Source organism: Octopus bimaculoides, chromosome 24 (genome assembly GCF_046866305.1).
Source record: "Octopus bimaculoides isolate indiv1 chromosome 24, ASM4686630v1, whole genome shotgun sequence".
Lineage (NCBI taxonomy): Eukaryota > Metazoa > Mollusca > Cephalopoda > Octopoda > Octopodidae > Octopus > Octopus bimaculoides.
Window position 1 is genome coordinate 27,224,660 of NC_142951.1, and position 11,755 is coordinate 27,236,414.

Consider the following 11,755-nt stretch of genomic DNA (forward strand, 5'->3'; position numbering starts at 1 on the left):
AGCTGGCAAGTAGGAGAGCTGCACCAAACTCCAGTCTGTTTTGGCATCGTTTCTATGGCTGGATGCCATTCCTAATGTCAACCACTTTACAGAGTGTGTGGGTGCTTTTACGTGGCACTGCATGGGCACTTGCACACGGCACTGGCACAAGTGCTTTTCACATGGCACCAGTACAGGACTCTTGCAGGGTATGTATGTATATTTGTGTGTGTGTGTGTGTGTGTATCATCATTGTTTAACGTCTGCTTTCCATGCTAGCTTGGGTTGGACGATTTGACTGAGGACTGGCGAACCAGATGGCTACATCAGGCTCCAACTTGATCTGGCAATGTTTCTACAGCTGGATGCCCTTCCTAACGCCAACCACTCTGAGAGTATAGTAGGTGGTTTTATGTGCCACCAGCACAGGAGCCAGTCCAGCGGCACTAGCAACAACCTTGTTCGAATGTTTTTTCACGTGCCACCAGCACAAGTATCAGGGGGAGGATTCACAAAAAAAAACAAAAGACAAAGACAGGTGTATTAGTATAACAAACAGATGTATTAGTATAACGCTCAGAAAGTGAAAAAGTCTTTAATGTTTCGAGCCTACACTCTCCCACAAAAAGGAATGCAGAAAGAAACAAGGAGAGAAAAAAAGAATGTGTAGTGGCTAGCGATCTATCATTATATATATATATATATATATATACATACACACACATATATACTAAATTCATAATTATATAATAATTATATTAACAGGACCTGGAAAAAAAAATCCCTCCAGCATGCTAAAAATAGATACCAATTAGCATTAAAAACCACCTTGTTTCTCCCTTTAAGCACAGGTTGTAAACAGGCAAATGAAAAATAATAAATACAACTTTCCAGTTAGTTGTGTATCAAACTTGATTTCAGGTTAAATGTAATAAAATACATATTACCCTCCTCAGCACAACATTCTGATATATATAATTACAAATATTTATACATACCCATATGAGACACCAAAGCCACATGACCATATACGTACATTTGCATGTATATACCAGAGTATATATTTTTAGCGTGTTGGAGACGGTTTTTTTTCCCGATCTCTTTAATATAATTATGTATATAATTATAAATTTAGTATATAAAATTACCTATTTAGTATATAACTTATATACTAAATACTTATTTAGTATATAAAATTACCTTATATAATTAAGGATTTTATCCTTAATTATATGAAGTATATATATATAAATATATATATTAGAGGAAAAAGGACGACAAAACCAAGGCAGGATGAATATCTCAAGTCATTTAGAATATTTAATTAGAGTAAGGTGAATTTGAAGTAATTAATTAATTAATTAATTGTCTCCAATTAATCCTACCTTTTTAAATCACTTTTCATTCCTTCCAGTCTTAACCAGCCTCTTCATCTTCTTTTGTAGAGCCAAATTTCGTTTTGGACCCATCAAGTGAATCTGGACCAGGGATGAAGAATAAACTCGTTTATCATCTGAAGTTGCTAATTATATGCTGGATCAAGGATTAACAATTGTCTATTCTGGGTTGATTCTATATTTCTAGTCTTACGGGCAAATTGAGCTGACATTTACTTGTGCCTTCTCTGTGGTAAATGCTGTAGCAAAGAGTTTGTGTACAACATCAATGTTGGCAGGGTTTAACAAATTGTTAATTCATATATTCTTTCAGGCACATTGGTGGAAGAAAAAACCTCCTTCTTGCAAGACATTTGGCGACCAAAAAGAAAAAAAAAGGCAGTAGTGGAATTCATCAAACCACATTCTTGCTGGTGCATTGGAGATATTCATGCCACCTCTGCAGTAGAAAAACATTCTTTATCTTGACATCTTCTATTAACTTGTTAAATCAAGCTGGTCTCAAAATGCTGTCACCAGAATAAATATATTTATGAAAGTTCATCTTAACTACATGCTGAATATATTGCAAATTTATAAGTAGATTTTCTTTGTAATTCTTTTGATATATTTGGAATTCTTTCAATTTCTTAGATCATTTTTGGAAACTCATGTCAAAAACTTTCGAGTAAAAATTGTCTTAAGTTACTCCCTACTCTTTTTACCTTTCCAACCCTATCATATTAGTGTTCTCTTTTGCCAAACCACTAGGTTATGGGGATGTAAACATACCAACACCAGTTGTCAAGTGGTGGGGGGGAGACAAACACACAAATATACACACATATCTACTACATATGTGGAAAATTGGTATGTGTTTGTTTGTGGCGTTGTTAGCTAACTCCTCCTACATCATTTTATTGAATTTGATGAAACTTGACACGTGAGTAGAACTCATGTATGGTAACATCGTGACATACTTAGATTGTTGAAAAAAATCGATAATATGGCCCCTGGAAGGGACCTTTATATTTACCTCATATAACTAATTTTTTTTTTAAACACCCAACAGGAATAACCGATAGCACCTGTACATTTTTTTTTAAACACTCAAGGGAAATAACCCATTTTATTGTTTATGTTCGATTACTTTGAGTATTGATTTTTTGCGTGTCCTATTTCTAATTTTTGCAGACAATATCACTTTTATACTTTATTTGACAAGAGTAGAACTCATGTCTGGAAACCTCGTGACATACCTAGATTGTTGAAAAAAAATCGATAATAGGGCCCTTCCAATGGACCATTCTATCTAGTACATATTACTAAAAATTTATTTAAACAACCCAAAGGAAATAACCCATACCACCTGCATCTGTAGAAAGTTGGCTGCCCTGCTCCTATCAGAGCAAAGACAGCCACCAGCCTGAAGACACCCCTGTCATTACTGTTCACATCCAGGACCACCAATTTACCTTTTGGGTCCATGAAGACAGTCTTTATCTCAAGATCAAGACCCCTTCAGAGCAACACCACAGTTCCACCACCCATTCCCCGGTTGATATGGAGATAAATGGATCTTGCATCCACTCAAAATGGGCATGAACACTTGTCAGTTGGAGAGTCTGGTTTCACTGATGGCCACCACATCGACATTTAGTGACCTGAGGTCGTTGAGTAGATGACCCTGTTTCCAAGGTGACCCCAGGCCATGTGGATTTATACTGCCTGTCATAAGCAGGGCAATGTAGGATCAAGGTATAGAAGCAGAAAAGGCTATTTACTGTGATTTTGTTGGTGAGGTGGGGATAATTATTCCATCCCATGGTTATTTGTGGATGTTTTCACAAGCAGTTCATTGCAGTCTTTTGTTTACATCTTTTCTGAAGGCCCCAGGATATCTTGTTTTCATTTTGTTGTACATGTTTTGCGAGTTTTATGTGTGGCAGTGTATTGTTTGATGGTGTGATGAAACCCTAACCCTAACCCTAACCCTGATGTCTGTATGGTTGTATATGTGTGCTATTAATTCTTTATTGTTGGCGTTATCACTGTGTAGTTGATGATTGAGTGTTGTTGGTGTTGGGACATATGCTGGTTGTGAATCGTGTGAGTGATCTGAGTTGTGAACTGTGCTTGTGGTGGTAGCGGTGGTGATCGAGCTGATGGTGATGCTGTTGTTGTTGTTGACGGTGCTGGTGTGGCTGCTAACGAGGGAAAGGTGTTTGTGTGTTTGTTTTGTCATGTATCTCCTCAGTCATCACACCTGCCAGATTTTTGTGTTTTAGTTGGCGTATTTTTGTTGCTTTTTCTTTTTGGCCCGGCGACTTGGTACCATTTAGGTTCTTCTTCCTCCCACCGCTGCACAGGACATGTCTGAGTGTTCAGGAGAAGGAAGAGGCAAATCTTGTGGGGCTTTTTGGTTGTGCTTTGTTAGTAAGGTGGTTGTTGTTGTTTCGTGGGATACTGATGCTGTAGTTTTTGTTGCTGTCTGGTCTGGAAGCAATAGATGTTGAGTCATTTATTTTGTTTGCAGTTGTTGTCATTGTTCTTGTTGCTATTGCTGTCAGTGCTACTGTAATTAATGTTGCTACTACTGCTGCTGTTGTTTTCGCAGTTCCATTGACCACCTACCACTGCCAATACTGTTGTTGTTGCTGTTGTTTTGTTGGAGGTGTCTGCAGCAGTGCAGTTTTTTCTTAAAACTTAAAATTCGCCCTTAAAGAGGAAATTTTTTGCCACCCCAGCTAGCTCTGCTTGTGGCGAGCTGGGTTACCAAGATAACAATAAAATTTGCAAAAACAAACGGTAAAACAACAAATTTGAAGAAAAATTAACATACTTCCGAACATGCAGCCAACAGCTCCAGACACAAATAATAATAATAATAACAACAACAATAATAAAAATAATCTTTTCTATACCAACAATTCTCTAAAAGAAACAGAATTCTCAAAATACAAAAGATCTGAAAATAGAAGTAACTTGAATTTGGAGCCTAAAAACAGAAACAATTCCTATAATAATAGGTACATTAGGTATGATAACAACACATTCAGACAAATACAAAACCAAAATACTAGGATTTACAAATGTATATATAACATACAGAAAATTGCACTACTAGGCACTGTGCACATCCTATGTAAAACACTTTCAATACAACGAAAATAAGAGCACTACAACACAGCCAGGGCACACAAAGCTGCGCTCGGTAGTGCAGCGAAAGCACATGATAAAAATAACACTACTGAATAATAATAATAAATAATAATAATAATAATAGCCCAGTCCTGGCTAAGAAGGAATATATTCACAGACACGACAGAGCTGGGACCTATATACACTGGAAGCTATGCCAACACTATAGAATAACAACAGGAAAAAGATGGTATAAACACACGCCAGAAAAGGTCACAGAAAACGAGAAAGCAACCATACTCTGGGATATGCCAATACACACAGATAGAGAAATTAAGGCCAATAGACCAGATATAGTTGTCAAAGATCATGAAGAAAAAAAATGCTTTCTAATTGATGTATCAATACCAGCAGATGACAACGTTTCCCTAAAAGAAATGGAAAAACTTTCAAAATACAAAGACCTGGAAATAGAGGTAACTCGAATGTGGAATCTAAAAACAGAAACAATTCCTATCATAGTAGGTGCCTTAGGTATAATAAAAAAATATTCAGACAAATACATAACAAAAACACCAGGACTTACAAATATATATAACATACAGAAAATTGCGCTACTGGGCACTGCACACATCCTACGCAAAACACTTTCAATACAGTAACCATAAGAGCATCACAGCAAACCACAGCACATACCCAAGGCACACAGAGCTGCACTCGGTAGTGAAGTGAAAGCACGTTATAAAAATAAAACTAGTGAACAATAATAATAATAGAAATAATAATAATAATAAAAGCCAGATATTTCATTTGTGAAACTTTAATAGGATTTTCAATGTGATGGTAATAATAATAATAATATTAATAGTAATAATGACAAAAAGATCACATCCACCACCACTACCCCCAATAATAATAATAATAATGATAGGTATTTGTTTTCAAACGACTTCTTCAAATTAGTCAAAATAATTTGATAATTAGTATTTCCCCCAATCTTGCTAAATGAAGTGTGTGTGTGTAGGCATACATTCATATGTATATACACTCATACATATATAAATATACATACACACACACACACACACACAGGCATACAAATATATATATACACATACATACACTCACACATGTATGCATGTGAAAATGATGCTCCAGCATGGCCATATTTGTGACGGTTTAAGGAAGCACACACATATTTCCATACCTGTTAATGTATATACATATCCTCTCCATATGTATGTGTGCATGTGTATGTATATCTATCTATCTATATATGTGTATATATGCATAATGACAAGTTTCTTCACTGTTATCAGATGCAAAGTCATCAAAACTGTAGCAGTTTTGCTCCAGCTAAACAGACCAAATTAATTATACTACAACAAAACAAAACAAAAAAAAAAAACAAAAAAACAAATCATCACCATGGCCACCACCACTGTAACCTATGCAGCCACTGCAGTCCTTAAAAGTTCAAAAAAGTGATCCATATTTAAATTTGGAGAAGAAATCATCTTCTGTCAGTCAAGAAAGACTTCTGGAATGATATACAACTGTAGAGTGAGTGACACAGCAGAAGTATGAGTAGAAGAGAGTGGGAGGAAGAGTGCTAGTAGAGAATATATGGATATGAGCTACAGTGTGTGTGTGGTGGTGGTGGTGGTGGTGAGCTGGAGTTCAGAGTTGCATGCTGAGGCAGATGTTTGTGGTTTGTGGTGATGTGGAGTGAGTAGTGGCAGTAAACTAGTCCAGAAATGTGTGCTTGTTTGAACATCGGAGTCCAGAGCTGTGGTTCTGTCATCTCGTCTCTAGTCTTCTAACAAATCATCATCTAAATTGACATCCTGGAAACAGAGGAGAAGAAAACAAAGATTTAAAATTCTGTGTGTGTGTGTGTGTGTGTATGTGTGTGTGTTGATTTTTCATTTACAAGACGAAAGCACTAAATTTTATAGCAGAGTGTAATAGTGAATATATTAAGTTGTCTGTGTGTGTGTGTGTGTGTATATATATATATATATATATATATACATAAAATAATATTAGGGACAAAATCCAAAATTACAGGTAAAAACTCAATTAAAATCAATTTATAAAAAATTAAAATTAAATTGAGCTTTATAGATAAAATATATAGTTTTAGGGAAAATATCCAAGTTACAAGAACTCATCGATGAAAATCCACTATCACATATAGAAAAATTAATAATTAAAAGCACAAGAAATGAGTATAATATAAAGTAAAGTGAATATCATAAGATAATATAATAAAAAGATTACACGTGTTTCATAACTAATTTTCAAATAGAAAAGAAATTTAAATCAATTAAAATCAATTGGAATTATCGAAAATAAATTCTTTTCAAAAATATATTAAATATATATATATATATATATATATATATATATACATTGGACACTAAACTTGGCTTGCGAAGACCTGTTGGGGCGAGCGAAAGCGAAATTATGAGGGTACCACCGTTCGAGCGTGATCGTTACCAGCGTCGCCTTCCTGGCACCTGTGCCAGTGGCACATGAAAAGTCATCCGAGTGAGATCGTTGCCAGTGCCGCTGGACTGGCTCCTGTGCAGGTGGCACGTAAAATACACCATTTTGAGCGTGGCCGTTGCCAGTACCGCCTGACGGGCCTTCGTGCTGGTGGCACGTAAAAGCACCCTCTACACTCTGAGTGGTTGGCGTTAGGAAGGGCATCCAGCTGTAGAAACTCTGCCAGATCAGATTGGAGCCTAGTGTAGCCATCTGGTTTCACAAGTCCTCAGTCGAATCGTCCAACCCATGCTAGCATGGAAAGCGGACGTAAAAAGAAAGAGGAGGATATATCTATATATAATTAAATAATGAGGGTAGAAATTGATATCAATCAATTAACATCAATTTAAACCAGTGGTCTAGCATTTAAAAAAAATCTGAAGATTACCAGAGTCGCCTTCTAGCACTTGTGCTGGTGGGACGTTAGAAAATCATTCGAGTGAGGTCATTGCCAGTGCCGCTGGACTGGCTCCCGTGCAGGTGACATGTAAAAAACACCTTTTTGAGAGTGGCTGTTGCCAGTACCGTGTGACTGACCCTTGTGCCGGTGGCACGTAAAAGCACCCACTACACTCTCGGAGTGGTTGGCGTTAGGAAGGGCATCCAGCTATAAAAACTCTGCGAAATCAGATTGGAGCCTGGTGCAGCCTTCTGGCTTGCCAGTCCTCAGTCAAATCGTCCAACCCATGCTAGCATGGAAAGCGGACGTTAAACGATGATGATGATGATGATGATGATGATGATAAACAAAACTTACCGAAGTATCAACATTATCAAGGTTCAAGTTCTCTAAATCCAATTCCAATTCTTTTTCTAGGTCTGACACAGCTTGTTTTGACAATATTGAGTCTACAGATATTTCTGTTGATGCTGCTTCACTTTCAGTATGATGGGCGATGTTGTCTTTATCATGGAGCTCCTATACATCAGCCACAGACAGATGGAGTGTGTGACACAGAGATGAAGAGATAGGGGGGAAAAAAAAAAAGTCATTTATAAAAACACATCATAGAAAGAACATTTCATCAACATTATGTTTACACAATCTAACTCCCTTTTGTATGATGGGCTTCTTTCAATTTCCTATTTCTTTATTGCCCACAAGGGGCTAAACATAGAGGGGACAAACAAGGACAGACAAAGGGACCAAGTCGATTACATCGACCCCAGTACGTAACTGGTATTTAATTTATTGACCCCGAAAGGATGAAAGGTAAAGTCGACCTCGGCAGAATTTGAACTCAGAACTCAGACAAAATACCGCTAAGCATTTCGCCCGGCGTGCTTAACCTTTCTGCTAGCTCACCCCCTTCTTTCAATTTCTGTCTACCAAATCCACTCACCCAAGTTGCTATAGAATGGGATTGAACCTGGGATCATGTAGTTGGGAAGCAAGCTTCTTACCACAGCCATATCTACGTCTATATAGAAAAGGAAGGGTAACATCCAACACCAGGCCTATGGCTTGTCACAAGTTCCCCTCTGTTTGGTTATTTAAGCAGGCCTGTCACGACTTCACCATATTACTCATTTTTGCGACATGAGCAAACTAGAGCAATGTGAAATGAAGTGATTTGCACAAGAATGCAATGCAGTTCCAGATCCCGGAATTGAAACCACAATCTTATGGTCATGAGAGCAACACCCTAACCGCTAAGCTACACATCGCCATAACAACTGATCTGTTTGTACACATTTTTAATGGACTTTGCATTAAATGTTAGCACTAACTCACAACACGTGTTTATCTATCCATATAGGTGCAGGCATGGCTGGTGTAGTAAGAAGTTTGCTTCCCAATCACATGGTTCCAGGTTCAGTCCCACTGCGTAGCACCTTGAGCAAGTGTCTTCTATTACAGCCTCAAGCTGACCAAAGGCTTGTGAGTGGACTTGATAGTAGGAAAGTGAAAGAAGCCCACCATATATGTGTGTGTGTGTGTGTACTCCAGAACTGCTTGACAACTGGTGTTAACATCCTTGTAACTTAGCAGTTCGGCAAAAGAGACCGATAAAATAAGTATCAGGCTTTACAAAAAAAATAAAAAGTACTGGGAACGATTCATTCAACTAAAACTTTTTCAAGGCAATGCCCCAGCAGGGCCACAGTCTAATGACTGAAACGAGTACAAGACAGAAGATCTCACTACGTAATCACTTCTAATTAAGCTATTTCAAACTTCATGCATTAAATATGTTAACGGTAACGAAATCATTAACTTGATGCTTAAAATTCGACACAAAAACACACGTAGACACCTTCAGTGTCCGTAGAATATTAGTCAGAAGTGAAGGTTTCAAATAAGAATTCTGTGCAAAAAGTTAAGACAAATGAAAAATGTGAAAAACAGTAGCATTTCAAGAGGATGGGGGTGTTAAATATCCCTTATACCAGTGGTTCTCAACCTTTTTTTTTTTTTTATCTATGGACCCCTTTGTCTTACTTTGGTGGACCTTCATAGCCCCTCGATGCTTAAAAACTAGTTCTATAGATACCTCCTTCAAAACCCCTATTTTTGTTTGTAACACATTAACTTGTGTAGGGTGAACTATGTAACATCATCATCGATTAACGTGGTCAGACCGTATGTGGTCTTCTTCTAACAAAAGGGATGTCCACTTAGTGGTCATCCCTTTTTTTTTTATTTAGTATTTTTTCATTTGTCTTGCCCTTTTACAGTCTGTTGTGTCGCTAATTTTTTTTACTGAGAACATATTTTTTCGTGGTTAGATGATTCGGCATCTATTTCTAGCATATAAGAGTCCACTTTTGCTGGTCATTCCTCTTATTTTTCTATGTAATATATATATATATATATCTCTACACATGCACACACATATGCACAAATGACTATGTTTCTATCTATCTATATGTATATGTGTGTGTGTGCCTGCACATGCACACATATGTACACACACACAGATACACATACATATACGCGTATGCATTAATTAAGAAAAGAAAGAGAGAAAGCAACAGTGACCATCACCAACCACCATTTCTGGACATTGAACTGAAAGCCGTTATTATGGTTTTAAATGCAGTCGGTGTGACAAGAAGATGAAGAGGATAAAGCTGGCAGTAATAGAAGGGTTAGTGCAATGGAGTTAGGGTATGGCTGCTGTTTAGTAGTGGCTTCACACGTGTATGAGGTGCGGGTTAGACGGTGGGGCTGCTTACTGTGATTGGCATAGAGGAGATGGCGGTGAGGAGAGAGGTAGGAATAGAAAACGGTGCTGCTTAAAGACTTCACATGCACGCACAAACACACACACACTGGGGTGGTCACGTGAGAGGGTTGTTTGGGTCTAGTTGAGTAAATATCCTACTCCAACATGTGGCAAAGGGAATAAGATAACCATGTAGAGTTTACTGAGAGTGCTACCAGACCATGTAATCATCAACATCATGATGCTTAGCTGTTATTACTGTTTAGCCCTAGGTCAATACACATCACCATCATCATCATCATTTCACATCTGTTTTACATGCTAGTAGGGTTAAGATGTGGAGGCGCATTGGCCCAGTGGTTAGGGCAGTGGACTCGCGGTTTCGATTCCCAGACCGGGCGTTGTGAGTGTTTATTGAACGAAAACACCTAAAGCTCCACGAGGCTCCGGCAGGGGATGGGTGGCAAACCCTGCTGTACTCTTTCACCACAACTTTCTCTCACTCTTACTTCCTGTTTCTGTTGTGCTAGTAATTCGAAGGGACAGCCTTGTCACACTGTGTCACGCTGAATATCCCCGAGAACTACGTTAAGGGTACACGTGTCTGTGGAGTGCTCAGCCACTTGCACGTTAATTTCTCGAGCAAGCTGTTCTGTTGATCGGATCAATTGGAACCCTCAACGTCGTAAGCGACGGAGTGCCAACGACGACGGTGGGGGGGTCATAAGTGGTGTCCACCATACTGCAATTATTTGGATCCAGTCTTCACTCTGAGAACAACTCCTGACTTAATTGGGTTCTGTTTCTCTTTCCTCATCACCAATAGTGGAGGCCCTACACAAAACAGGCAGGTGGTGGGGGTCGGCTTGTCCTTCTTTCTCTGACTAAACCCTAAAACAATGGGTAAGAAGGGAGATGAGAAAATTGATAACTAGTCCAAACAGAACATCTGCTCGTGTTGGACACTTCCATCATGAAACAGAGAAGGGAAAGAGAGAGAGAGTGAGAAGTAGGGGTGGGGCAGGGATTGACGGAATTCTGCTTTAAGCGAACCACATAACCGCTCGTAAGATTTTTATTTCTTGGAATTTTTCAGAAAATGTTTGCTAATTTGTATTCGACACATGGAAATTCACACGACTTCAAAAAATAAATCTTTTAAGAAATTTTATGGTAAAAAAAAAAAAAAAAAAATTTTTTTTTTTTTTGAAATTGCTGTTTTAAAATACAGACAGTCCGAATTTTCGGCTTAAATACCTGCAACAGGTATTTAAAATTGGTATTTTAAATTGAACGTTTTTATGGGGAGAAAGACACTGAAAAAGATCACTACATCAGCCTGACAAACAAACGAGAGAAGTACAAGGCGGTCGATGGATGTGCTAAAAATAGCAGCTAAATAGCCCTTAACCCTTTAGCGTTCAGATTATTCTATCAAACGTAATATGCTTATTGATTCACATTGATTTGAATTAATCATGCATTATCTCATATCTTCAAGATCTTGATGGTGTAATTACTTAATGTAGAATAACA

At 37.9% G+C, this 11,755-nt stretch overlaps 2 protein-coding genes across 7 annotated transcripts in view; one reads left to right on the top strand and one right to left on the bottom strand.

The window, feature by feature from the left end:
- Positions 1–1,926, top strand: part of LOC106877588 (SANT and BTB domain regulator of class switch recombination) — a 40,572-nt gene extending 38,646 nt beyond the window's left edge. For all 5 annotated transcript variants that reach the window (XM_089340986.1, XM_089340985.1, XM_089340983.1 and 2 more), the window contains exon 21: positions 1,425–1,926. In XM_089340986.1, the coding sequence (XP_089197112.1) occupies positions 1,425–1,455 (31 nt within the window). In that variant the 3' untranslated portion in view covers positions 1,456–1,926. The remainder of the gene's footprint in view (positions 1–1,424) is intronic.
- A 3,374-nt stretch (positions 1,927–5,300) lies between these two features.
- LOC106877596 (coatomer subunit beta') overlaps positions 5,301–11,755 on the bottom strand; it is a 28,570-nt gene continuing 22,115 nt past the window's right edge. For both annotated transcript variants that reach the window (XM_089340980.1, XM_089340979.1), the window contains exons 20-21: positions 7,807–7,968; positions 5,301–6,343 (exon numbers count right to left, since the gene is read on the bottom strand). In XM_089340980.1, the coding sequence (XP_089197106.1) occupies positions 6,308–6,343; positions 7,807–7,968 (198 nt within the window). In that variant the 3' untranslated portion in view covers positions 5,301–6,307. The remainder of the gene's footprint in view (positions 6,344–7,806; positions 7,969–11,755) is intronic.